This window comes from Mobula birostris, chromosome 25, assembly GCF_030028105.1.
Source record: "Mobula birostris isolate sMobBir1 chromosome 25, sMobBir1.hap1, whole genome shotgun sequence".
Lineage (NCBI taxonomy): Eukaryota > Metazoa > Chordata > Chondrichthyes > Myliobatiformes > Myliobatidae > Mobula > Mobula birostris.
The window spans coordinates 7041366-7068531 of record NC_092394.1 but is presented as its reverse complement, the minus strand read 5'-3'; the positions used below and the strand labels follow the sequence as shown (position 1 = coordinate 7068531).

At 39.4% G+C, this 27166-nt stretch overlaps 1 protein-coding gene across 1 annotated transcript in view; it reads left to right on the top strand.

Annotated features, from left to right (window-relative positions):
- brip1 (BRCA1 interacting helicase 1) overlaps positions 1-27166 on the top strand; it is a 295612-nt gene that overhangs the window by 87924 nt on the left and 180522 nt on the right. Inside the window, exons 11-14 of the mRNA XM_072243257.1 lie at positions 2934-3088; positions 4578-4743; positions 6500-6637; positions 22627-22788. Coding sequence (XP_072099358.1) covers positions 2934-3088; positions 4578-4743; positions 6500-6637; positions 22627-22788 — 621 coding nt within the window. The remainder of the gene's footprint in view (positions 1-2933; positions 3089-4577; positions 4744-6499; positions 6638-22626; positions 22789-27166) is intronic.

Genomic DNA, 27166 nt, shown 5'->3' with positions numbered 1-27166 from the left:
TTGATAAAATGTGAAGCTACATCTAACTTCAGGTTTTGAATTTCCTTCTCTTGTTTCCCCTATCACAATTTCCAAACCTTCACTCTAAAGAACGTATCAGAAGTTTAGCCAATGCTGTTGTTAACTAACTTTTAAATCTCTAACATTTGCAATAATTTTACGCATACTACACAAAGAGATCTCTGGTATTTCTCACAGTGAGCAAATGAGAACTGGTTGTTGAGGTGATTTTACTAGATACCATTTGTGATATGCATTTGGCAAGTGGTTTGCTTTGTAACCTACCAGGAAAGAACTTCGGACATAATTTTTTTAATGCTTAATTGGTTAATTACCTGTGGTCTTGGATCCAGGAATCAAAATCTGAAGTTGTTTTTAATGGACTTGGAGATTATAGGGCCAATTGTGAATGTAATTATTAAAATAACTGCATTTTAGATCATGGTCTTGGTGACTATTTCAAAATATGAGCTTTCAAATGCTATTTCATTATTTTACAATATAATGGATTTTACCTCGATCATATGTAAATATTCAAATAATGTATACTGTTTAAGGAGTTAATTACAAATGAGCTATTTTGAGATTATATCTGAAACTTTAATTCGCTATTTAGGCAGTTAGATAATATTACAGCTACAGGGATCCATTTGAAATGGCAGCAGCAAACGATAGAAAACAGGAAATTCTCACCACAGATACCTCTTATCTTTTGGAGAAATCTTATCATTCATTAATACTGTTCTACTGATGACGCCAAAGCTGCCTGTAGCGGCCAATTCTACATAGAAAACATAGAAAAACGTACAGCACAATACAGGCCTTTCAGTCCATGATGCTGTGCCGAACATGTACTTGTTTTAGAAATTACCTCGGGTTACCCACAGACCTCTTTTTCTAAGCTCCATGTACCTATCCAGGAGTCTCCTAAAACACCTTATCATACCCACCTCCACCACCGTCGCCGGCAGCCCATTCCATGCACCCACCACACTCTGCATCATAAAACTTGCCCCTGACATCTGCTCTGTACCTACTTCTAAGCACCTTAAAATTGTGCTCTCTCGTGTTAGCCAGTTCAGCCCTGGGAAAAAGCCTCTGACTATCCACATGATTAATGCCTCTCATCATCTTGTACACCTCTGTCAGGTCACCTCTCATCCTCCGTCACTCAGCCTATTCTCATATGGCTTGCTCCCCAATCCAGGCAACATCCTTGTAAATCTCCTCGGCACCCTTTCTATAGTTTCCACATCCTTCCTGTAGTGAGGCAACCAGAACTGAGCACAGTACTCCAAGTGAGGTCTAACCAGGGTCCTATAAAGCTGTAACATTACCTTTTGGCTCTTAAACTCAATCCCATGGAGGCCAATGCACTGTATGATTTCTTAACCACAGAGTCAACCTGTGCGGCAGCTTTGAGTGTCCTATGGACTCGGACTCCAAGATCCCTCTGATCCTTCACACTGCCAAGAGTCTTACCATTAATACTATATTCTGCTATCATATTTTACCTACCAAAATGACAACCTCACACTTATCTGGGTTGAACTCCATCTGCCACTTCTCAGCCCAGTTTTGCAACCTTCTGATGTCCTGCTGTAACCTCTGACAAGCCTACACAGTATCCACAGCACCCCCAACCTTTGTGTCATCAGCAAATTTACTAACCCATCCCTCCACTTCCTCATCCAGGTCATTTATAAAAATCATGAAGAGAAGGGGTCCCAGAACAGATCCCTGAGGCACACCACTGGTCACCGACCTCCATGCAGAATATGACCCAATTCTAAAAAATCAGTGCCGCTGCTGGTGAGCCCCATGGATTGTTATCCTTGTATGACACACCCTCCAATCAATCCATTAATAATGTTCCAAAAGTTGAAGAATATATTCAATCCTTTATTAGCAACTTGCAAAAAAGACTATCTTGAAGCAATGAACCTTATGAAACTGTGACTAGTGATTTTAAATTTGTGTGAGAATTAAACAAAATGAAGCATAACTAACTGGTCAGCAAAAGATATGACCATGTCCCCACCCATGTGACTAGTTATCATAATAAACATAATAAATGGACAACACAGAATACAATGCAGATGGAGAACAGATGCATGGCTCCTGGACTGTCTACTGTCATTAAACTGGAAAGTGTGCAGAAAAAATGTGCCAAGATTTTCCTGGGACTGGAAGGCTTGAGTTAATGGGAGAGGACAGGCCGGATTTTTTTTTATCTTGGAGCATAGAAGATGGAGGGGTGACCTCATGGAGGCATATGAAATAATGAGGGATATAAATAAGGTGAATTGTCTTTTTCCCCCAGGGTAAAGGAGTCTGAAACTAGAGGATGGAGGTTTAAGATGAGAGGGAAAAGATTTAGAAGGAACCTAAGGGGTTGCCAGAGGAAGATGTAGAAGTGGCTGATCACATTAAAAAAAACATTTAGTCCCTGGGTCTTGGCCCGAAACATCGATGTTTATTCATTTCCATAGATGCTACCTGAACTGTTGAATCCTCCAGCATTTTATGACTGTTGATTCTGATACATACGTGGTTAGGGAAGATTTGGAAGGATATGTGTGGCGACACTTGCCGGCTTCCTCCAGCACATCCTTGGGTGTGCTGTTTATTAACACCAATGATGCGTTTCTCTGTATGTTTTGATATACATGTGATAAATTTAAATCTGAACGTGGAGAAGTGGGTCTAGTTCTGGTAGACAGCTTGGTCAGCACAGATGAGTTGGGCTGATGGGCCTTTTTCTGTGCTGTATAACTATGACTAATCTGCAACTACAGCTGTTGAAAATACTGTAACTTAATGTTGATAATTATTGGGATAAAAGATAACTTTGTCATTCACTTTTAATATTGTGATGCTAAATGAGGTGATTGATAGTAATTTTAATGTATGAATGAACTTCTGATGTGCAGAAACGTCTGGATGCTGTGATAGAGAAGGAAGAAAAGATAGTGGTGCTGAATGGACAGGAGGAGTCAGTAACGGTTCCAACTATAAGTGCTTCAACACAAATGGTGCTGAAAGGACTCTTCATGGTACTTGATTTTTTGTTCAGGGACAACAGCAGGTGAATAGATTGATGTTCGGACTGTGACAGCTGTGGTTTTTTTAAAGCTTAAACTAATTATTTGAAGCTGCAGCTCTATAAACAACTTATGTTTAGTTTAATACGCCAGCTAAAAAATTCATATAAATTGTGAGCAAAATCTATTTATACTGTACAATATCTAGCTATGGTGGAATCTCCATTTTCTGTGTTCCACGTTTATTGAGATTTTATTGGGCAGATCTTTGTGTATAATACTCATGCCAATGCAAAAATCAAAAGCCCAATCAATTTAAATCAATCATGGATTAGGAAAAGGATTACAATATATGCTGTATGTCTGTATTCCCATTTCTAAAATCTTGGGAGTAACTTGCATAAAATTAGTAGTTGCATCTGTTAGTACCTGATAATTTCTGGCATTTGTTTTATTATTGTTGATAATGTTTCTGCCATATATGGAAAGTTAAAAGGCAAAAGAAATGAAATTATCCAAACATACATTTCTGAAGCTAAACAGATTCCTCACAAATCAATAATTGGACTCTTAGTTGGCACTTTGTTACACCAGCACTTAATTCGTTGTAATACCTAAAGGATATTCACATTTATGTATCCTGGTAATGAAATTCTGCAAAATGTCAGTTTTTCAGAAATGGTCTTTGTAATATATTTTGCGTTCAAGCAGTTGTGCCTTACATTGAGAATATAGCTTCTGGAATGCTGTTAAAATCTTAGATGAGCACTTTACTGCCAGCAGCAAAACGTTTTCCTGCGTTTTACTTAGATATTTTATAATATTTACTGAAATGGTGGCAGTTATACATGGAGGCATTCTCATTATTCTAATTGAGCCCCCTTTTTAAAAAAAAAAATCAGAATTGAGTTTGTCCATGCAAATTTCAAATGGTGACATTGTTTAGCCCAAATCTCAGAGGTGGAACACCAAGGGTTAAGTTTAATCCAGTGCATCAGACAACATGATAGTTACAATATTAAAACCTAGGATCATTTCCAATTAAACATATCTGAGTGGATTGCAATACATTTTCTTCAAGGTTATTACTTTTATGAGCTTACAGTGAAGGGATTGCTTCCATCTGTGGATGAAAATAAATGTGTTTTAAAAACTTTGGATTAAAGTGATTATTTTAGAAACACAGATATTAATTTTTAAAATTAATTTTGCAATATTAATTTCTGCAAGTTTAGCTTTGGTTTTGCTTACCTAAATTATTAATAGTAGTATACCAAAGTAAAAAGCACTTTGTAGCCTGTTCTATTCTCAGATAACTGTAATTGTATCTAATTGCATATTATATATAATAAATATGTCTATGATTGCAGTTTCTAACTTGGCACACTTTTTAATAATTCTGGCTGATGGAAGTCTATTTGATACCTTGGAAGCTGCATTTTCTTATAACATTGAATATTGTATGATCTTTGAGGGGAAGTTTGTTGTGATAAACATTATCACCATTTTGATTGTAGTGTCTTGTTTCCAAAGTTTTGCAGATGACTATAGGGTGGCAGTGCAGCAGATTTATACATGGACCAACCAGCCAGATTTCACTGATGAAAATGGATTCTTTGTACGGCCTCAGAAGAGGCGAAATGCACGTAAGAAGTCTGCTGTACTGTCCTTGAACTTTTGGTGTTTAAATCCAGCAGTGGTGAGTATGCTTTTGCAACAGTATAGTTTTGTTTTTGCCACTTTGCACTACTAGAAAGGTGGGTGATTCAGTAGGTGGGAGTACAAGTTAAAGATAGCAAATTTTTATGGCAGGTATGCTGCAAACTATTGCATTGAAATTATTATGAAACCTGTTTAGTTTTGCTTGGTTTTCTGTCTGTTCCCTCTCCCAGTCCTCTCACTCTGCCATACTGCCAGCCCCTTGCTTTTACTTACTTAAGCCCATCGCCCCCCTACTGGGGCACAGGCCGCTGACAGCAGTTCACCAGAGTCCTCTGCCCTGGGCCAATTTTCAGGTTGACCCCAAGGTTAGCCCATTTCTTGGTGTATCCTTCCTCTTCCTGAGGATGAGGCCTTTGGATCTTCTATTGGCATTTTTGTAGCACTGGGTTTTTACAGGATGCCGTTTCTAGCTCCATGCCCAATCACAGTTTGGCTTAGGACTGTCCATGGTAGGGTTCCTCTTGCTCTGCCACGCCACTCACCTCCTATTCTTCCAGTCAGAGTTTGCTGTTTGTGGTCTTTGATTGCATCTACCATTCTTTGGAAGGGGTTTTAGGTATATAGAGTGCTGTTGCAGAGTTGTTGGATTGCTGCCATACAAGTTATAGAAGATGCACACTACTGCTACAGTGAGCCAGTGATGGTTGGAGTTGATGTTAAGGGTGAATAGCAGTCAAATGGACTGCTTTATTATGGTTAAGGTTGAGGTCTTTCATTGTTATTGGGGCTGTGCTCACATAGACAGAAGTGTTCTGTCATGTGCCTGAATCTGGGAATCAGGAGGTGAGTTTCTTAATGCAGGCACATGGTCTCCAACCTGTTTCTATAGCCACATTATTTTAAGTGATTGGTGCGGTTACATTTCTATGTAATGGAGGCTCACCTCTTTTCCTCCCTTTGTGGATATTGATTTTGGGGTCCTCAGTAATGGAAATATCGTTGAATGTCAAGATTTTGTTAGACTCTCTCTTGTTGGGGTGGTCCATGTCCAGATCATATTTAACATGAAATTTACTCATCACCTATCTGTTCTTGCCTGAATGTTCTCCAGGTGTTAATGAATGCTGCACAGACAACTCTATTTCCTGAGTTAAGAATTTAATTGGACTATGCAGTTGTCAACAATTGTTTCAACTTTATGATGCATTAATTTATTGTGCTTTTCCCTTCATTATCTGATTCCTGTTGACCTTCCTGATTTTTCTATGCTCCTTCCGTTTTGCATATTTTTTCTGCATTGTGCTGTGTTATTTTAATCTACTTTTTCACCCCCTTGTTCTTTCAATTGCCATCTTGTCCTGTTCTCTTGCTTGTGCGTTCTTCCCAGATTTTAAATGTTAAACTCTCGCTTTACACAGGTGCTGCTTGGCCTGCTTTTTCCATCTTTTTCTATTTGCCTTAAAATTTTTATTATTTAGAGATAGAGCGCAGAAGAGGGCCTCTGGTCCTTCGAGCCGCATTACCTAGCAACCCGACATCACCTGGTGGGAACCCATCACTGCAACCCCAGCCATCGTCGTTGTTGCTAGTTCCTTACTCATGCCTTCTCCACTTGTTCTTTTTGCATTTTTTCACTGCCAGGATGAGGTCAAGCCTAAGAACAAAATAATAACTTTCTGATGCTTAAACATTTTGCTACCCATAATATATTTTAACTAAGCAAGAGTCACCTGAATTTTTTATTTATTGAAGTAGTAATCAAAAATGTTTTTATTTTTGTGTTATCTCTGTAGGCTTGTTCAGATCTTAATGTTGTTAGATCAATCATTCTATCGTCTGGAACTTTGTCCCCAATGGAATCATTCTCTTCCGAGTTGGGTGTGAAGTTCAGTATCCAGCTGGAGGCTAATCATGTAATTGATAACTCTCAGGTAAAAAGACCAATTATTTGTTTCTAAGCTGATGATTTGGTGAGCAAGTGGCAAAAGACCTCTATCAAATTATTGAAATCAAAAACAAAGCCAGAAAATGCTGCAAAAATCCACCAAGTCAGGCAGCATCTGTATAAAGAGAACCAGTCAACGTTTTGCATTTATGACCCTTTTGTCAGAATTCTCATTTGCTGTATGAAAATTTTTTTAAAAATGCATCTGCTGGAAATCTGAAATAAAACAGAAAATACTGGAAACACTCAGTAGACAGAATTTATGGAAAGAAAAACAAGTAATATTTCAAGTCTGAGTCACTTCTTCCCAGATTTTAAATGTCAGACTTTCTCTTTACATAGGTGCTGCCTGGCCTGCTTTTTCCATCTTTTTCTGTTTTCCTTAAAATTTATTTTATTATTTAGAGATAGAGCGCAGAAGAGGCCCTCTGGCTCTTCGAGCCGCATCACTTAGCAACCCGATTTAACTCCAGCCTAATCACAGGACAATTTGCAATGACCAATTAACCTGATAACTGGTATGCCTTTGGACTGTAGGAGGAAACTAGAGCACCCAGAGGAAACCCATGCTCACATGGGAAGGAATGTATATCCTGGCTTACAGAGGACACTGGAATTGAACTCCAAACTCCAAATTGGACACCTGGGCTTTAGTAGTGTCATGTTAACCACTATGCTACCGTGGTGCCCCTGATTATAACTGCTTTTATATGAAGCTGTAACTATTTGAGCATATTTGCATGTTCACAGTTCTTAGTTAAACATTTATTGGTTGCTTGTATTACCAAGAAATTGCTTTGCTGGAAAATATTTTGTTGTTTTTTTTTGGCATTTTCCCTATTAGAATCAGAATCAGTTTTATCATCACTGACATATGTCCTGAAATTTTGTTTTATGACAGTGGTACAATGCAAGACATTTATAAAAAAAACTATAAGTTGCAATGTGGTTGGTAAGATGGTGCTGGTGATATATTGGCGATGTTTTGCGGACAGCTCACATATTCTACTAAATATGCTTCTTCTGGACTGCGATCACTCCAATCTGCAGCCTGTAATTTCTGTTTGGAAGTTGTACTTTTGAACCATTTGAATGATCTGGCATTTTTGCAGTCTCCTGAAGAATTCGACAACTGGACTCTCGAAAGTGCAGGTATGGCCATGGTCAGGTGGCCGTTGCTGTTGCGACCTGAGAGCGAAAAAGAAACCAATGTTTAGGTTATTTAAGTTTTGAGCCAGATTAGAAAGTTTTGACCGTTCTCCCTCTACTCTCACTGCTACCATCAGGTTCCTGGACTGTCTACACTTGCCTCAACACTGAACTGACTCCGTGGCTGTGGACTCACTTTTGGGGACTTTGCGATTCTGTGTATTATCTACTTACGTTTTTTATTGTTAATTTTTTGCACATTAGTTAGTTATTGGTCTTTGTCATGTGGGGTTTTTCATGGATTCTGTTGTTTCTTTGTTTTATGGCTGCTTGCAAGAAGATGAATCTCTAGTTGTATACGATATACATACTGAGATAAATTTGAATAAATAGGGCAAAAACAGAATAGTGAAGTTGGATTCATGAGTTTTTAGATCATACAGACATCTGATGGCTGTGGGGGAAAAATCTTCTTGAATGTGGATCTTAAGGTTCCTGTACGTCCTCCCCAAAGATAGTAATGAGAAGAGGGAATGTTCTGGATGGTGCAGACCCTTAATGGTGGATGATGCCTTTTGAAGATGGTTCTCAACGGAGGGGAGGGTTGTGGCTGTGGTAGAGCTGGCTGAATTTATCCTCTGTAGCCTCTTTAGATCATGCTCATCGGAGCCTCCATACCAGGTGGTTATGCAACTAGTCAGAATGGTCTCCACTGTACACCTGTAGAAGTTTCTAAAGTCTTTGGTGATATACCAAATCTCCTCAAACTCCTGATGAAGTATAGCCACTGGCTTGCCACTTTTGTGATTGTGTCAATTTATTGAGCCCAGGAACTTGAAACTGCTCACCCTTTCCACCACTGGTCTATGAGTGAGAATTGGTTTCTGTTCTCTTGGCTTCCCCTCCTTAAAATTTGCAACAGTTACTTAGTTTGGCTGACATTGAGTGCAAGGTTGTTCTGGCGACACCAATCAACCAGTCAACTTATTTTTCTCCTTGTTGCCATCTGAGATTTTACTGTGGCGTCATCAGTGAATTTATAGATGGCATTTGAGCTGTACCTAGCCATACGGTGCTCAGTGCAGAGAGAGCATTGGGCTAAGCATGGATCCTTGAGGTGCTCCCGTGTTGATTATCAGTGAGGAGGAAATGTTTTTTCTAATCTGCTGTGGTCTCATGTAGAACTCAAGGATTCTGTTCTGTTGCAGAGGAGGTACAGATATTCAAGTTTTGAAGGTTGTTGATTAATAGTGTGGGGATGATAGTGTTGAACACTGAGTTGTAATTAATAACAGCAACCTGATGTGTATATATAGCTTCTGCTTAAAATTACTGAAATATTCAAGCAAATATGTTACTTGCTATAAATATAACAAACTAGTTGTAACTATTTTGTGTTGCTTCAAAATGTGAGAAAGCATGCATTTTATTTGTCATTTGATAATGCTTTTATTTGCATTAGCATTGCTCTTCTCTTTACAGAGACTGATGTCGTGTTGTGTATTTTCCAGCATTTTCTACTTTAGCTGAGTCTTAAGAGTCACAACATGTAATAATGCCCTTCAGCCCAACTTGTCCATTATGACGAAGATGCTCAACTATGCTAATCCCATTTGCCCTTGTTTGGTCTATGTCCCTTTACCTTTTTCCTATTCATGTATCTGCCCAAATTTCTTTTTAAATGTCTTTATTGTATTTGTGCTAATTAATTCCTCTGGAAGCTTGTTCCATTTGTGAAATGAGCAATATTTTGCTTTTGTGACTAATATGTATATGATACACAGTTTATACTAATTATAAATTATAGACTTGCTTGTTGGCCAGGAACTTGTCCATCTTACCTTTTGGGTAGGAGGTGGAGATCTAATAAAATGACTGTTACATGTGCAACCCCCTCACTAGGCTCATTTGCAAACTTGACTCATTAGCTGGCTCTGCGAACAGCCAGGGAACTCAGCGGAAAGAAGGCCACCTTTCATAAACAATATCTGTCTAGGGTTGGTATGATTTGGGGTTCAGCCAGAAGAGAATGTCGTGCTGTTCCAATTAAAGAAAACTCGATTCGAGCTAATGCTGTGTAAATGCTGCCCATACGCAATTTTAAGTTGGCACAAAATAACGGATTGTACACCGCATACAATTATAAAGAAAGTGTATTTACAAATATCAGCTTGACGGAACAGTTAGTAGAAAAAGGAAAAGAAAAAAGAAAAAAAATTAAAGGGCCCATTTCAGTTAACCCAGTCCAAATGTGCATATAAAGTTGGAGTTCTTCTTGAGTTGTCCTTTTTACTGTGTGAAAGCACGCATCACATTCTGAACTTCACTCGAAATCCATCTGGAACCAATGGGCTCTCTCTTGGGAGTATTGGCCTTTCCTCCTTGGAGCCGTTTGTCTACACAAAACACTTTGTGCAACAGGGTTGCTCCTTCCCACGGCATTCTCAGCCATCTTAGATAGATAGATAGATGTACTTTATTGATCCCAAGGGAAATTGGGTTTCGTTACAGCCGCACCAACCAAGAATAGAGCATAAATATAGCAATACAAAAACAACAAACAATCAAACAACAAAGTGCAAACTATGCCAGATGGAAAATAAGTCCAGGACCAGCCTATTGGCACAGGGTGTCTGACCCTCCACGGGAGGAGCTGCAAAGTTCGATGGCCACAGGCAGGAACAACCTCCCGTACCGCCCAGTGTTGTATCTCAGTGGAATATGGCCGAAGTCCAACAGCAGAAAAGTTCAATATCTGGTCTACAAACACATTCCTCGATTGTAATATGACCTGGATTGCACCATCTGTTGTTAACCAGAACAGTAAGCACCCAACTCCTTTACGCTTACGGCTCTCAGTGCACTTCCGGTCAGCCCAAACAGTCTGGAAGCCGTCCATGGAGAAGTTTTGATCGGGTATGTCCTCGTGTAGCCCCGTTCCAGTGAAGCACATAACACTGCACTCCCGAAATGTTCTCTGATGCCTGGCTAGCACCGTGAACTCATCCATTTTATTACCCACTGAACTCCTCTTCTCCATAAGTCTCTGTTGTCTCGACTCGGTCCTCTTTCCTTGCCTTTTTGATCCCCCTCTGCATCCTGTGTGTGTTTTCCTCCAGATTTCAGCAGGGCTGTCCGCCGCTCTGCTCGCTAAACCGGCCGGCATAAGCTCAATCAGCTGGTCCCTGGAATACACAATGCTACCATGCTTCTGTCCCGCTAATGAGACGTGTCCGAATGTAACTATTTCCATTCTTCTCTCCTGTCCTACCTGTAGCTCCGCCAAATGACCTTGAACCCCACCAGTGTCCTTCAGAAAAGCTCTCTCCACCCAACCCTCTCTAAAACCTCCTATTTCCACTATCTTGATTGGCTGACACAACATTCCTATGTTGAACATCATTTCCCCTTATCTTTGGCTGAAACCCAAACATTCCACCAGCAGGGCCCACTGCTTTGCTAGAAAGCTACTAAGTGAAATACCCTGCAGCATTAGCAGTAAAAATCATGACCAGGGCATTACAAATGTTTGAATTGAAATTAAATAGTCATTGTATATTATACTTCAAACATTGAATATTTCCTGGTGGATACATTTATACTGATGACTTAGTAGTCAGGTGGAGTGTGGAGGAAACAGTGCTTTTCACAGAGAACTTTGCTTTTGCTTAGCAGTAAGCAATCCTGTCTTATTGATTCAACTTAACTATACTGCACAAATATATCTGATGTGAGAAGTTAATTTAAATTGTATTTAACTGAATGATTCAAGAAAAATGTTCTGTGCAAAGATGTTGTGGAGGAGAGGGTTGGGGGAGTGATTTTCCATAATGCAGCCACATGATCTTCTAGTTAAAAATAAGATTTTATTCACACAAGTTCCATTGGAGCAAATTTTATTTAATATCTCAAAATTTTGGCTAGTTGTTTGTGAATTCTGTCAGGGCAAATTTCCACGATAGTGTAGTGATTAGCATGACGCTATTACAGCTTGGGTGTCGGCATTCAGTTCCAGCGCTGTATGTAAGAGGTTTGTATATTCTTTCTATGAGTGTGTGAGTTTTCTTAGGGTGCTCTGGTTTTCTCTCACAGTCAAAAACATACATGTTAGTAGGATAATAGGTCATTGTAAATTGTCCTGTGATTAGGCTGGGGTTAAGTAGGTGGGGTGCTGGGCAGTACGGCTTGTTGGACTGGTAGGGACTGTTCTGCATGGCATCTCTGAATAAAATAAAATAAAATAACCTGAATAACGATAATATTGGGTTGTCTGTATTTATCTAAGGTAGGTTTCCAAAAATGCATTTGGAGATCTAGGAATTATTTTGTCTCTGCGATATGCACTAAATTAAATTAAATATAGTACTAAGGCTCTAGGTTTGGAATCAATTTGTCTAGTTATACATGCCACTGGATTGGTGAAAGAGTTAAGTGACTAGGAACAAATCATGGATATAGTCTATACACACAACTCATTAAATAAGTTCAAAGATCTACATTATATAGATGCACCACAGGAATGTTTGAGACTTCATTAGTTTTATGTTTTTTAACTTGAGATTATGCCATCTGGTGAGGCCCACTAATAGCATTCTTTATTTTGGTTAACTGAAATAATGAACAGAGCACATTTTATGCAGAACAGAACATATGTGTACTTAGCTCTTATTTAAGCCTTATTAATAAATACTGCATTAGATCAAAGCAAGCTGGGGGTGAAAATTGCACTCGTCTGCAAAATGTTAGTGTAGAAAATTGACTGGGAGACCACCAAGGCAATGCATATAGGAACAGATAGCATGGTTGGCAATAAAATTAAGATATGTACTCTTAAAATTTGCATATAAAATGTTCTGCTTCAATAACATTACATAGCGGTGCTTAGAAAATAAGGGCATCTTCTGGGATTGTTGATTTTGCTGAAAGTATTAGATCAAGTGAACTTTTTAACAATTCTCTACTGTACTTTAATTGATTCTAAAAAGAGGGAGCTACCAGCATTATGCTTGTACTCCAAGAGCAGTTATTTAGGAATGTCGGCCTGAATCTGAGCTATTGTATCCTTAAAGTAACATTCAGTTCAGGTTAGGGTGAAAATAGTTGAATAATGAGCACACTCATTATAAGATAAGATAGATTACACACGTGCTTGTTCACTACTATACCATTCAGTGAATGATCAGCATAGAGATGCAATCCACTCATTTCCTCTGTCATTTCTTGCAGAGGAAAATAATCCTACTTTGATAATGTACAAAATAAAATTAATAATAAAAATTGTAAGCCACTTTTGTTAAAGAAATAATGTGCAATTTTCTCAAATTAAAACTTAAAATATGTATCTTTTTGTGGATCTTGCAACACAAGATTAATAAGTTACATATGTAAATAGTGCATTAATTTTCCTCTGAAGATGATCACACTTGGGAATCAACAAAATAAGTAGGCATTCTTACGTTGCTCCGTAGGATGAAGTGTAAAAATATTATTTAATAAAATTATAGATTTAATGCTAACATCAATCTTGGCATATGTTGTCCTCCTGGTATGTACTTCAGTGCTGTGTAAAACAAATTTCTGGATACATTTGTGTAGGATAGCAACAGTATTACTGGATTAATGATGCATTGATGAAATAGTTGGTTATTTGCTATTCTGCTTGAAAAGATGGCCATGGAATGATTAGAGTAGTGAGGCACATTCAGGAGAAAGTTGAAAAGTAAGTAATGCTGGAATTCTTCTAGAATTAAAATGTTGATTCTCAGAGTAGCCGAATGCTCTTCTGAGAAGTGTCCCAAAGTGCTTTAGGTCTATGAAATGTGTAATTTTCTAAGTTCTCCAGCACAGGCAAACATGATAGCTGTTCTTATGATTCAAGTAGATATTAATGTGATGAGTATTGAGGTAATTTGTTTCCATTTGAAAAAAGAATGAGGAACTTTTGTTATTCTTGAACAATGCCATAAAACTTTAAAGTTCACTGTAATAAGATGATGGATTTAATATAGTTTTGGATCTGAAGAATTCATCCTGGAAGGTGTTTGGCGAAAACTTGTAAACAGGTTCAGCCATGAAAAGTTTTTTTTTTCTAATTGTAACAATGTTGAGTTGCTCTGAATAGTTGCTTCTAAAGTTTGATGTTTCATTAGAATTGAATCAAGACTGCTTTATTTTGTTGAAAGCTAATGCTAAAGCTAATATATCAGCTGAAAGATCATGTTGCTGTATATTTCTGCCTTTTTGCATATTGGCCCTTGTGCTCTGCATTCATGATGCTTTTTCCTGTTCATTCCTGATCTTGTATATCCCACTGAATCTTAACTTAAAATGGCTTTCAAAGCTTCATTATCTTTTACAGTTAAAGCTTCAAAGCTAAATAAAAATCACACTTCGTTACAGCTCTAGTTTAGATGTCAGCAGTTAGGAAATTACCTGTACATCTGCAAATTATCAGTCAACATCAGTGCTGAAGTACCACTTTATGAGTTAAACAGTGGTTATTAGCAGAAAAGTTAGCCTCATAATGTCTTAAGTTTTGCTCCATTAGATCTGTACAATATAATACAGAAGGTTATGTTACATTTGTGTAGCTGAGAAATGCATTGCCTGTTAGTTACCTTAACTACTTCACCACTGGAAAGCAGTAATGATTTAAATTAAATTTCATTATCTGTTAATACTGTCATTTCCTTATATGCTTCCTACAACTAGGTCATTATTATGCAGAACATTATATTAATTTAGTTTATTTTAGTAACAATAAATGTACTTTTGTACAAGGTAAATGGAACGATTTCTTAAGCCACATAACACTTGATTTACAAGAGAAAAAAATCAAATTTAAGCTTATTCCTTGGTATTAGAGGCAAGCACAATATCATACGACTATAAAATATAGGAGCAGAATTAGGCCATTTGGCCCATCGAGTCTGCTCGCCATTTCGTCATGGCTGATCCATTTACCCCTCAGCCCCAATCTCTTGCCTTCTCCCCATAACCCTTCATGCCCTGACTGATCAAGAATCTGTAACCTCTGTCTTAAATATCAAACGTTAAAGTTCAAAGTAAAAATTATCGGAGTACATGCATGTCAGTAAGTATTACCCTGAGATTTTTTCTGCAGGCATATTTCACAGTAACGAAACAGGATATGTAAACTGTAAACTTCAGGAACTGTACACAAGCTGTGTAAATGCAGATAATAAATAAATAGCAATAAATAACAAGCATGAAATAACAAGATAAGAGTCCTTAAATGAGTGTAGTTAAACCCCTTTTGTTCAAGAGCTTGATGGTTGAGGGTAATAACTGTTCTTGAACTTGGTGGTGTGAATCACCGTTACCTTCTATCTGATGGCAGCAGTGAGAAAAGAGCATGACCTGGGTGGTGAAAATCTTTGATATTGAATGCTGCTTTTCTATGGCAACATTTCTTGTAGATGTGCTCAATGGTTTGGAGGGTTTTACCGTGATCTGCTGGGCTGTATTCACTACATCTTTTGTCGGATTTTCGACTGAAAGGCATTGGTGTTCCCATACCAGACTGAAGTGCAGCTAGTCAGCACACTTTCCACACACATCTAGAAAAGTTTTCCAAGGTTTTTGATGACATGCTGAATCTCTGCAGACTCCTGAGGAAGAAGCAGCGCTGTTGTGCTTTCTTTGCAATTATAGTTATATGATGGGCTCAGACAGGTCCTTTTGAGATGGTGATACCCAAGAATTTAAAGTTACTGACCCTCTCCAACTCTGATCCTCCGATGATTACTGGCTGATGGACCTCTGGTCTTCCTCTCCTGAAGTCTACAATCAGTTCCTTGGTCTTATTGACACTGAGTGAGAGAGTTTGTTTTTGTTACACCACTCAGGCAAATTTTCCATCTCCCTCCTGAATGTACCTTTGATACAGCCCACAACAGTGACATCATCAGCAAACATGTATATGGTGTTGGAACTGTACTTAGCCACACAGTCAGAGGTGTAAAGTGAGTAGAATAGGGGGCTTAGTACACATCCCTGTGGTGCTCCTGTGCTGATGGAGATGGAGGAGGAGTTGTTTTTGCCAATCCAAATTGACTGGGATCTACAGGTGAAGAAATCCAGGATTCAGTTGCACAAGGGGGTATTGAGGCCCAGGTCTTGGAGTTTACTGATTAGTTTAGAGGGGATGATGGTATTAAATGCCAAGCTGTAATCGATAAAGAGCAGTCTGAAGTATGCATCCTTGCTGTCCTGATATTCCAGGGTTATGTGAAGAGCCAATGAGATAGCATCTGTTGTAGACCTTTTGTTTTGGTAGGCAATATATATCCAATGACTTGGCCTCCATGGCTGTCTGTGGCAATAAATTCCACAGATTCACCATCCTCTAGCTAAAGAAATTCCTTCTCACTTCCTTTCTAAATGGACGTCCCTTTATTCTGCGATTGTGTCCTCTGGTCCTGGACCTCCTCTCCACATCTATCCAACTCTATTGAGGCCTTTCAACATTTGATAGGTTTCAATGAGATCCTCCCTGATTCTTCTGAATTAGTAGTAGGGGCCCAGAGCCATCAAACGCTCATGTGACAAGCCTTTAAATCCCAGAATCATTTTCGTGATTCTCCTTTGAGCCCTCTTCAATGTCAGTACAACCTTTCTTAGATAAGGGGCCCTAAACTGCTCATAATACTCCAAGTGAGGCCTCAACATTACATCCTTGCTTTCATATTCTAGTCCTCAAAATGGATGCTAACATCTCATTTGCCTTCCTCACCACTGACTCAACCTGCAAGTCATCCTTTAGGGAATCCTTTTTGAGAACTCCCAATTGCTTTTGCACCTCAGATTTTGGAGTTTTCTCTCCATTTAGAAAATTGTCTGTTTTTATTTCTTCTACAAAGTGCATGACCATACACTTCCTGACACTGTATTCCATCTGACACTTATTTGCCCATTTTCCTAATCTGTCTAAGGCCTTCTGCAGCCTCTCTGCTTCCTCAGCACTACCTGCCCCTCCACCTACCTTCGTATCATTTGCAAACTTGGCCACAAAGCCATCAATTCTGTCATTCAGACCATTGACATATAACATAAAAAAGAAGCAGTCCCGACACAGACCCCAGTAGAACATCACTAGTTACTGGCAGGCAGCCAACCAGAAAAGACTCCCTTTTTTCCCTCTCTTTGACTCCTGCCAGTCAGTTAATGTTCTATCCATGGTAGTATCTTTCCTGTAATACTATTGGTTTTTAACTTGTTAAGCAGCCTCATGTGTGGCACCTTGTTAAAGACCTTCTAAAAATCCAAGTATCCAGCACCCACTGATTCTCCTTTGTCTATCCTGCTTGTTATGTCTTCAAAGAATTCCAACAGATTTGTCAGTCAAATTTTTCCCTTAAGGAAACCATGCTGACTATGGCCTGTTTTATCATGTGCCTCTCAGTACCTCAAAGCCACATCCTTAACAATAAACTCCAATATCTTAAGGGAGCTAGGGCTTTACTCTTTGGAGAGAAGGAGGATGAGAGGAGACATGATAGAGGTGTACAAGATAATAAGAGGAATAGATAGAGTGGATAGCCAGCGCCTCTTCCCCAGGGCACCTCTGCTCAATACAAGAGCACATGGCCTTAAGGTAAGGGGTGGGTAGTTCAAGGGGGATATTAAAGGAAGGTTTTTTACTCAGAGAGTGGTTGGTGTGTGGAATGCACTGCCTGTGTCAGTGGTGGAGGCAAATACACTAGTGAAATTTAAGAGACTACTAGACAGGTATATGGAGGAATTTAAGTTGGGGGCTTATATGGGAGGCAGGGTTTGAGGGTTGGCACAACATTGTGGGCCGAAGGGCCTGTACTGTGCTGTACTATTCTATGTTCTATCTTCCCAACCACTGTCAGACTAAATGGCTTATAATTTCCTTTCTTCTGCTTCTTTCCCTTGAAGAGTGGAGTGCCAGTTGCAATTTTCCAGTCCTTCGAACCCATGCCAGAAACATTTGTTTCTTGAAAGATTATTGCTAATGCCTCCACAATCTCTTCAGCCATCTCTTTTAGAACTCTGGTGTAGACCATCTGGTCCAGGTGATTTATATACCTTCAGACCTGTCAGTTTCTCAAGCACCCTTCTCCCTAGTAATGGCAACTTCACTCATTTCTGCCCTCTGGCACTCTTAAACATCTGGCATACTGCTAGTGTCTTCCACAGTGAGGACTAATGATTAATACTTATTTCAGTTCGTCTGCCATTTCCTTGTCCCCCATTACTACCTCTTCAGCATCATTTTCCAGCAGTCCGATATCTACCCTCGCCTCTCTTTTACTCTTGATATAGCTGAAGAAGCTTTTGGTATCCTCTGTAATATTATTGGCTGGATAGCTTTCGTATTCCATCTTTTTCCTCTTTATGACTTTTTTAGTTGCTTTATGTTGGTTTTTAAAAGCTTCCTAATCCTCTAATTTCCCACTAATTTTTGCTCTATTATATGCCCTCTCTTTTGCTTTTATGTTGGCTCTGATTTCCCTTGTCAGCCATGGTTGTACCATCCTGCCTTTAGAATACTTATTTGGGATGTATCTACCCTGTGCCTTCTGAATTACTCTCAAACTGCAGCCGTTGCTGCCCTGCCATCATCCCTGCGAGTGTTCCCTTCCAGTCAAATTCGCCAAGCTCCTCTTTCATGCCTCTGTAATTCCCTTTACTCCTCTGTATTACTAATGCATTTGACTTTAGCTTCTCTCTCTTGATTTCTATCATATTATGATCACTACCTTCTAAGAGTTCCTTTATTTTAAACAATCAGTGTGTACCTATTGTCGTGTTTTACATTGACCCGAAAATATGTTATGGTCAAGTCCCATGAACACTTTCTAGATATGTTAATGGGTAACTACTGGGAAGAACTCCAAGCTTCCCAACATGTTCCAGATGTGCCAACATATCAGCTGACAACACTTGCCAGGATTAAATGCATGTGGTTTGATGTCACATAAGCTATTCTCCCATTTGAGGGAGGGTTAAGATAATTTATAATAACACAAGCAATAATATAGATAAATAATACATTGTCGCTTATTGAATATCAAAAATTAACAGATTACGTCTTGGGTATAACTAATAGAATGCCATAGAGAGGTTAGTTTTGATATTTTGGTTCAACATTATTCATTGAGAGATGAGAAAATAAACTGAGATCTATATTAGTTTTCCATTTGGCACTACCCTGTAAAACACAGATTTGTCCTGAAGTCTGAGCATTCCTGTACGTCTGCTTTCCATGTCCCCAAACTCCATAATTAATAGATAAATAAATAAATTATGTGTGTGTGTGTGTGTGTGTGTGTGTATACGCACAAACTTATTTGAGATTTTCCACTGTTATGTTGGGAAGCTGGTGCAAACCTCCAACTTACTTGCTACTGTGCACTGCTGTGCTAGGATACTGATGTGAGTTCATGATCTCCCTATTGATGCTCCAGCAACAATTACCCATGGTTCCATGTGGAGAGGCAATCTGTGAAGTTTGATGTCAAGTGGACTCTGGTGAATGGTGTGGCTGCTCAGTCCCTAGTTGTGGGGCTTAGGTTCTGCATAATGAGTATGGACTATTAGTGGGGGGGGGGGGGTGGTCACAGATCAACACCTGCTTTGTGATGGCAGACTGCCCTGAATCCCATGATAGCTTTGTTCACCTCCTGTTGGATGTGATGGAAATTACTGTTTCCTCTTCCTAACCTGAGTCTTCTGTATGATGCCAAGCTCAACAGTGGTCACTAGCTATTGAGCTAATTCCAAGTGAGGAATCTCTGGCTTGGGGAGAGCTGCATGGCCAGATAAAGAGAGAGGCTGATGCTGTTTCCATCATATCCAATAGGAGATGATGAGAGACTGTACAATCAGTGGAGCAACCATTGCATCCCAGCAATAACTCACATTCACATCTCAGCACTGATCAGTTGCCCTGCTTTCCTCAGCCCTTGTAGGTAGCCTCCCCAGAGAGAGCTATGGGTAATTTATTGCTGTGGGAGTTCCAGCATGGAGAACAGGGATCTATACCATATTCTTGACAATTCTGTGGATAGGTTTAGGGATTTGTGCCAAGTTTCTGACATGATATGGTGTAGCGATGGGGAGAATGGGGGTGTATGCCTAGTTCCTGCAACAACAGTGTTCTTACTCGTGAATCAGTCTGGAATATTATAATGATTCTTTTTAATACTAATTCCATTAATGCTATCGTTTCTGGGGAGCACATCCTCAACGCTGTTTGGGCAGCATTTTGACTTATTTAGCAGTTAAGATAATATGAGGAGAATTAGACCCCTCAAGCCTGCTCTGCCGTTCAATGTGATCTTGGCTAATTGGTTCCAGGCCTCATCTCCTTTTCTGTGTGAATTTCCAGTTGTGCACAACTCCCTGATTTTCTTTTTCAAAAATGAATTTAGCTGCTGTTTACATATTCCCAATGCTCTCAACAACTAAGGTGGAGAGTTCCGGAGATTCACTAATCTCTGCAAGAAGTTCCTATTTAACTCATTTTAATTAACCATCTCCTAATCTTGCAACGGTGACCGTTTATTGGAAACATAATAGCATGTCATGCTTCCTATGGTTCTTACATTTTTCAGTAACATCACCCCTCATTCTTTTAACCTCTAAAGAATATAAATCAAATATATTTAGGCACTTTAGATAGGATTATATTCTCTTCCCATGAGTATTGTCTCTGAGAATCATTTTTAGTTTAAATTGAGTTATGGTTCGTTGTGTTCCTCGTTCAGTTTATTTTCATTGTGTTAAGCTAAAGCCAAAGTTTTCTCTTCTCTTCCAAGAGATCATGGCAATATTGTTTTACGCTGTTCCCACAGATTTACTTAACTGATCATGATATTTTTTGAATCCATCCTCTTTCTTCAAGCAGAATGTCCTCCATCACTTTAAATCTGGTTTAATTTGACCAAGTGTTTATTTATTAAATAAATATTCACAGCCAAGTGATAGTGTCATCATTTACTGAATTCTGTATTGTAATACCATTGCTGAGTTTGATGAGAAGACAATCCTCGACAATAAATGGTATTATTTGTGTTTTGCCATAGCCACAAAATGACCAGAGTGATGAAAGTTGGTTTATTTAGTGCTTGGCTTATTGTAAATCTGCAGTGTGGTTTATACCAAGTTATAATAATTCAATCCATTCATCTTTGTCAGGGGTTTGCTCCATAGAAGGTATCACAATGGAAGATAGTCAACAGGTACACCATAGATGTTGTACTAAATGTTGAAGGATGGGAATTGACATAATCTGTAGGAACATACATGGGAAAAGAATAGCAAGTGGCTGACAGTACAGGACAGGTTAATGCATAAGGGAAACAGTGCAACACACACAAAATGCTGGAGGAACACAGCAGGCCAGGCAGCATCTACGGGAAAAAAGTACAGTCGATGTTTTGGGCCGAGACCCTTTGACAGGACTGGAGAATAAAAGATGAGGAGTAGATTTGGAAGGTGGGGGGAGGGGAGAGTAAAACACAAGGTGATAGGTGAAATCGGGAGGGGGAGGGATGAAGTAAAGGAGCTGGGAAATTGATTAATGAAAAAGATATAGGGCTGGAGAAGGGGGTGTCTGGTAGGAGAGGACAGAAGGCCATGAAAGTAAAGAAAAGTGTGGGGTAGAAGCGCTAGAAGGAGGAGATGGGCTGGCAACGAGATAAGTTGAGAGAGGGAAAAGGGGATGGGGAATGGCAAAAGCGGTGGGAGGGCACTTCCAGAAGTTCGAGAAATCAACGTTCATGCCATCAGGTTGGAGGTTACCCAGACGGAATATAAGGTGTGGTTTCTCCAACCTGCGTGTGGCCTGATCACGACAGTAGAGGTGGCCATGGATTGACATATCAGAATGGGAAATGGATTTAAAATGGGTGACCACTGGGAGATCCCGCCTCTTCTGGCGGACAGAGCGTAGGTGCTCCGTGAAGTGGTCTCTCATCTATGTCAGGTTTCACCGACATACAGGAGGCCATACTGGGAGCACCAGACGCAGTATATGACCCCAATAGACTCACAGGTGAAGTGTTGCCCCACCTGGAAGGACTATTTGGGGCCCTGAATGGTAGTGAGGGAGAAGTTGTAGGGGCAGGCTACTTCCTATTCCCATTCCCATATGTAAATCCACGGTCTCCTCTACTGTCACGATGAGGCCACACTGCCTGGCCTGCTGAGTTCCTCCAGCGCTTTGTGTATGTTGCTTGGATTTCCAGCATCTGCAGATTTTCTCTTTTCTGTGAGTGAAACAGTGCAAATGTTTTGTACACCCATATTCATTAAATAATACGTCTCACTTGGGTTGGTTGAGAAAACATTGGTCAGGCAAAGAAAGTTGCTGGGTGTGTTGGTCAGAGGATGTTATTTACATATTATTATTTATGTATAATATAGTAATAGTATGAGCCTTGATTAAATTACAGATGGACAATTTGCATGAAAATTGGAAATAATGCTTCGAGCGGAAGGTCATTGATCTGAAACAACAATTCTGTTTCTCATTCCACAGATGCTGCCTGATATGTTTAGTATTGCCAGCTTTTCTGATTTCTATCACATTGAGCTTTGGCCTCATTATTGCTCTGTTAAACTGTCAATAATATGATTGTTTAATTAAGTGACAGAATCCTCCTTTTACCTCTGGAAAATTAGTATTGTGTAGTGATTTACATTGTGCTCTATTTTTGATTTCTGGTGTTTTTTTAGATGGTGGGTGGAAGGGGGGGAATTAAGAAAATGTTTACATTTATATTGAACTATCTGGATATCATTATGAATTCTTATACCACCGTTGTACCCTAGGTCTGGATAGGAACAATTGGAATGGGACCAACTGGACGAAAACTCTGCGCTACTTTCCAACATACTGAGACGTTTGAGTTCCAGGATGAAGTTGGAGATTTGCTGCTGAAGATTTGCCAAGTTATCACTCAGGGTGTACTCTGCTTTCTGGCTTCCTACAAGGTAACAGAATAATAACCATGAGATAAGAGACATAATTGGTATTTTACTAATAAACAAATAGCTTTGCAGTATGCTCCAGCTTAGTATATTGTTCTAATGATTCTACAACTATGCAAATCATTGACTTGACATGTTTATGATGGTACAAGATACCACCTCCATTATTTTGAACCTTTACAAAGTATTATAGACTGTAAATGATCAACTTTCTAACTATGTTTTGCTATTTTGTATGGTGAAATCAGTTAATTGTTTTTACAAAATGTCATTGTACTTAAATACAAGTAGCATGCTAAATTATTATTAGCTATTTTTCCAAAGTCCAGTGGGTGTACAGAATATTTTATACATGAAATAAATATTTCAATTAAACTGACGTAAAGGATTATTGTAAAATATCAAAATGACTTTAAAGTAAAGCTGTGTTTTTACAGTGATTTTGGGTTCTTTGGAACATCAGACACAATTTTTGTCTGTTTTTATAAATCGACTCAACAGAAATAAGGGGCAGCCATGTTGAAAGATTTTAGTATACCTGAGTACAGCTGCAGACTTCTGTTTTCTGGCTTACTTTTGGTATAGGCCAAAGTGCTGACGTCAATAAAAATGATTTTTAATACTGTGAGTTATTCTAGTCACATCTGTTCAATGAGTAATTTTGGTGCTGTATGCAAAGCTATCATAGGAGGAGAAACAGTTTATCGAATAGTAAATTTTGTAAAAATTGGGAAGAATTGCTCAGTATTCACTGTTGGAGGGCAAGCAGCGATTTACTAGAGTATATTCTCAAGTTCCATCTTCTTTCATAAAGCAGACATTTAAGGAAAATAGCACATATTGTAGCTAGAAAAAGATTGAATAACCGAACTAGCAAAGACATAGCATCTAATTTGCAATACAAGCTTTTAAGAATGAGTTGTTTGAATTTAGTCTAGGTGGTTGTGAAATAAACATAGTTATACAGTTCAAAACAGGCTCTTTGGCCTGCCATGTCTATGTGGATTATCAAGTGCCCATCTTTACTTATCCTATTTGCCAGATTTTGGTTTGTAACGTACCGTGCCCTGGAAATTCAAGTACAAATATACTCTCTGGTACACAAAAGCCATATTTATTGAGTTAAAACAGAAAATAGAATGCTGGAAAAACTCAGTGGATCAAGCAGCATCTATGGAGGCAAAAGCCATAAATGGATATTTCAGATTGACACCCTGCAGCTGGACTAAAATGTCAACTTGCACATTTTACCTCCACAGATGCTACTTGACCTGCCGATTTCTTCCAATGTTCTTTTTTTTCTTCTAGTTCCAGTACTCGTGAGGCAAGATGGCACCGGAGTGTAGTGACTTGTTGCAAGTTGGTCTCTGCAGATCTACTCATCACTTATGGTGCAGTTTAAGCTGCATCTGCAGTCTCTTTTGTCTTTATTAAAAGAGTGTCTATGGATACTTTGACATCAATTTCATGTGGCTATTAAAAAGTGCCCATAATTTGCACAGATTGGTACTAAATTATCTCCTTGAGCCAGAGAAACCAGAAGCAAACTAAGTGAAATAGGTGGCAGTATTCATGCAGTTTTAATCTTTTGTCTGATTTCTGTAAGGCTGACTTGGAAGTGATACAGAAAAAAGGAAAAAGTGGAGAAGTGTTCCATTTTCATTCACATATGTAAAATAGTCCAAAAATGAATAAAAAAATATAAAGAAGAGGTCTTTTTTAAAAATTTGAAGTTATGAGCTATTGAAAAATAAACTACAAGAAATTGCTCTAAAGTAAAACTAATAAAGTCCTTTCTGTGATTACGAATTCCCATGAGCATCAAACCTTATTATTCTGGTAATCAAAGAAGGTCAAGTTGCAGGATGCTTTTTAGTAGATCTTTAAACTTGGACTGCATTTGAATTTTTTTACAATATACTTTTAGTAGTGGACATTTTATTAAACTAAATATACTGTATTTAGGATTGATGCTCTCTTTATATATTTATGGAACAGAGCTAAAAATTAACAAGTCTAGTGAACAGCATTTTATAACAGCAACTTTGGGGACTGAGGGTGGTCCTCTAACATGGGTGGTCATGTTTTCATGATTAATTTTACTATTGGGACCAGCAGTGATTTTCACTTAAAATGGGTGGTCTTTCTCTGTGTTTGTGTATTACAAGGCTTGTTGTACACTATATACAGAATGTATGTTAGAAAGTGACACACTGAATGTTGTGACTAGATAATCCTGGCACTGATATATCAGATTCTGATGATTTTTGGCAAAACAGTTTTGTGCACCTTGAACTACTTTGCCATCATGCACAAATGTAAAGAAGAACTGAGAGGGATAAATAGAGTTTAGATTTTGCTCGGCCATAATCTCACTGGAAAAGTGGAACAAATTCAAACAGCTGAAAGCGAAACTGCTGTACCTTGCATCCTCCCTTATGTTTTTATATCAAAGCATGATTCAGTTGCTTGCTGTTGGACATTAGAGCTCTTAAATACCGGAAATATCTTCCTGCAGGGCAACACAAAGTGATCGGAATCAGATTTATTATCACTGACGTATGCTGTGAAATTTGTTGTTTTGAGGCAGTAGCACAGTGCTATATATAAAATGTACTATAAATTATAATATAAATATTTTAAATTAAATAAGTAGTGCAAAAAGAGAGCGAAAATAGTGAGGTAGTGTCGATTGTTTGTTCAAAAATCTGCTGGCAGAAGGGAAGAAGCTGTTCGTAAAACAGTGAGTGTGTGCCTTTGGGCTTTTGTACCTCTTCTTTGATGATCTGAATATTTTTCTTTAATTATTGTTAAATAACTTACCATTGGTTTCTATAAAAGATAAGCTTTAATTTTTATTTGTTTTCTTCACCCAGTTTTATCCTCTTTTCAAACTAATTTACCTTTGAGTTAGAAAACAAAACTGAAGGGAAAAATAATTGATTTCTGATTATTTAGAGGAGTTAAAAGATAGTATTAGTTCAGGAAAAAATCGCACAAGAGTAAAAGCTCAACCATTATTATAGAATAGTATAAATTGCCTTTTCTGAGACCACATTGGTTTTGAGCTACACTCACAACATGCTGGAGGAACTCAGCAGGTCGGGCAGCATCCGTGGAAACGATCAGTCAATGTTTCGGGCTGGAACCCTTCATCAGGACTGAAGAGGGAAGGGGCAGAGGCCCTATAAAGAAGGTGGGGGGAGGGTGGGAAAGAGAAGGCTGGTAGGTTCCAGGTGAAAAACCAGTAAGGGAAAAGGTAAAGGGGTGGGGGAGGGGAAGCAGGGAGGTGATAGGCAGGAAAGGTGAAGAAGGAATAGGGGAAAGTACAATGGGTAGTAGAAGGAGGCGGAACCATGAGGGAGGTAGTAGGCAGCTGGGGAGGGGGCAGAGTGAAATAGGGATAGGGGAAGGGAGGGGGAGGGAATTACCTGAAGTTGGAGAATTCAGTGTTCATACCAAGGGGCCGGAGACTACCTAGACAGTATATGAGGTGTTGCTTCTCCAACCTGAGTTTAGCCTCATCATGGCAGTAGAGGAGGCCATGTATGGACATATCCGAATGGGAATGTGAAACAGAGTTGAAGTGGGTGGCAACTGGGAGATCCTGTCTGTTGTGGCGGATGGAGTGGAGGTGCTCGACGAAGCGGTCCCCCAATTTGCATCGGGTTTCACCGATGTAGAGGAGGCCGCACCGTGAGCATCGGATGCAATAGATGACCCCAACAGATACACAATTGAAGTGTTGCCTCACCTGGAAGGACTGTTTGGTGCCCTGAATGGTGGCAAGAGAGGAGGTGTAGGGACAGGTGTAGTACTTACGCTTGCAGGGATAAGTGCCAGGTGGGAGATCTGTGGGGAGGGTCGTGTGGACCAAGAAGTCACGGAGGGAATGATCCCTGTGGAAAGCGGAGAGGAGTGGAGAGGGAAAGATGTGCTTAGTGGTGGGGTCCTGTTGAAGGTGGCGGAAGTTGCGGAGGATAATGTGCTGGATCCGGAGGCTGGTGGGGTGGTAGGTGAGGAGAAGGGGAACTCTGTCCCTGTTGTGGTGGTAGGAGGATGGGGTGAGGGCTGAAGTGCGGGAAATGGAGGAGACCTGGGTGAGGGCATCATTGATGACGGCAGAAGGGAAACCATGTTCCTTAAAGAAAGAGGACATTTGAGATGTCCTGGAATGGAAAGCCTCATCCTCGGAGCAGATGCAGCGGAGACGAAGGAACTGGGAATCGGGAATGGCGTTTTTGCATGTGGCAGGGTGGGAAGAGGTATAGTCGAGGTAGTTATGAGAGTCAATGAGCTTGTAGAAGATGTCAGTGGACAGCCTGTCTCCAGAGATGGAGACCGAGAGAGCGAGAAAGGGGAGAGAAGTGTCCGAGATACA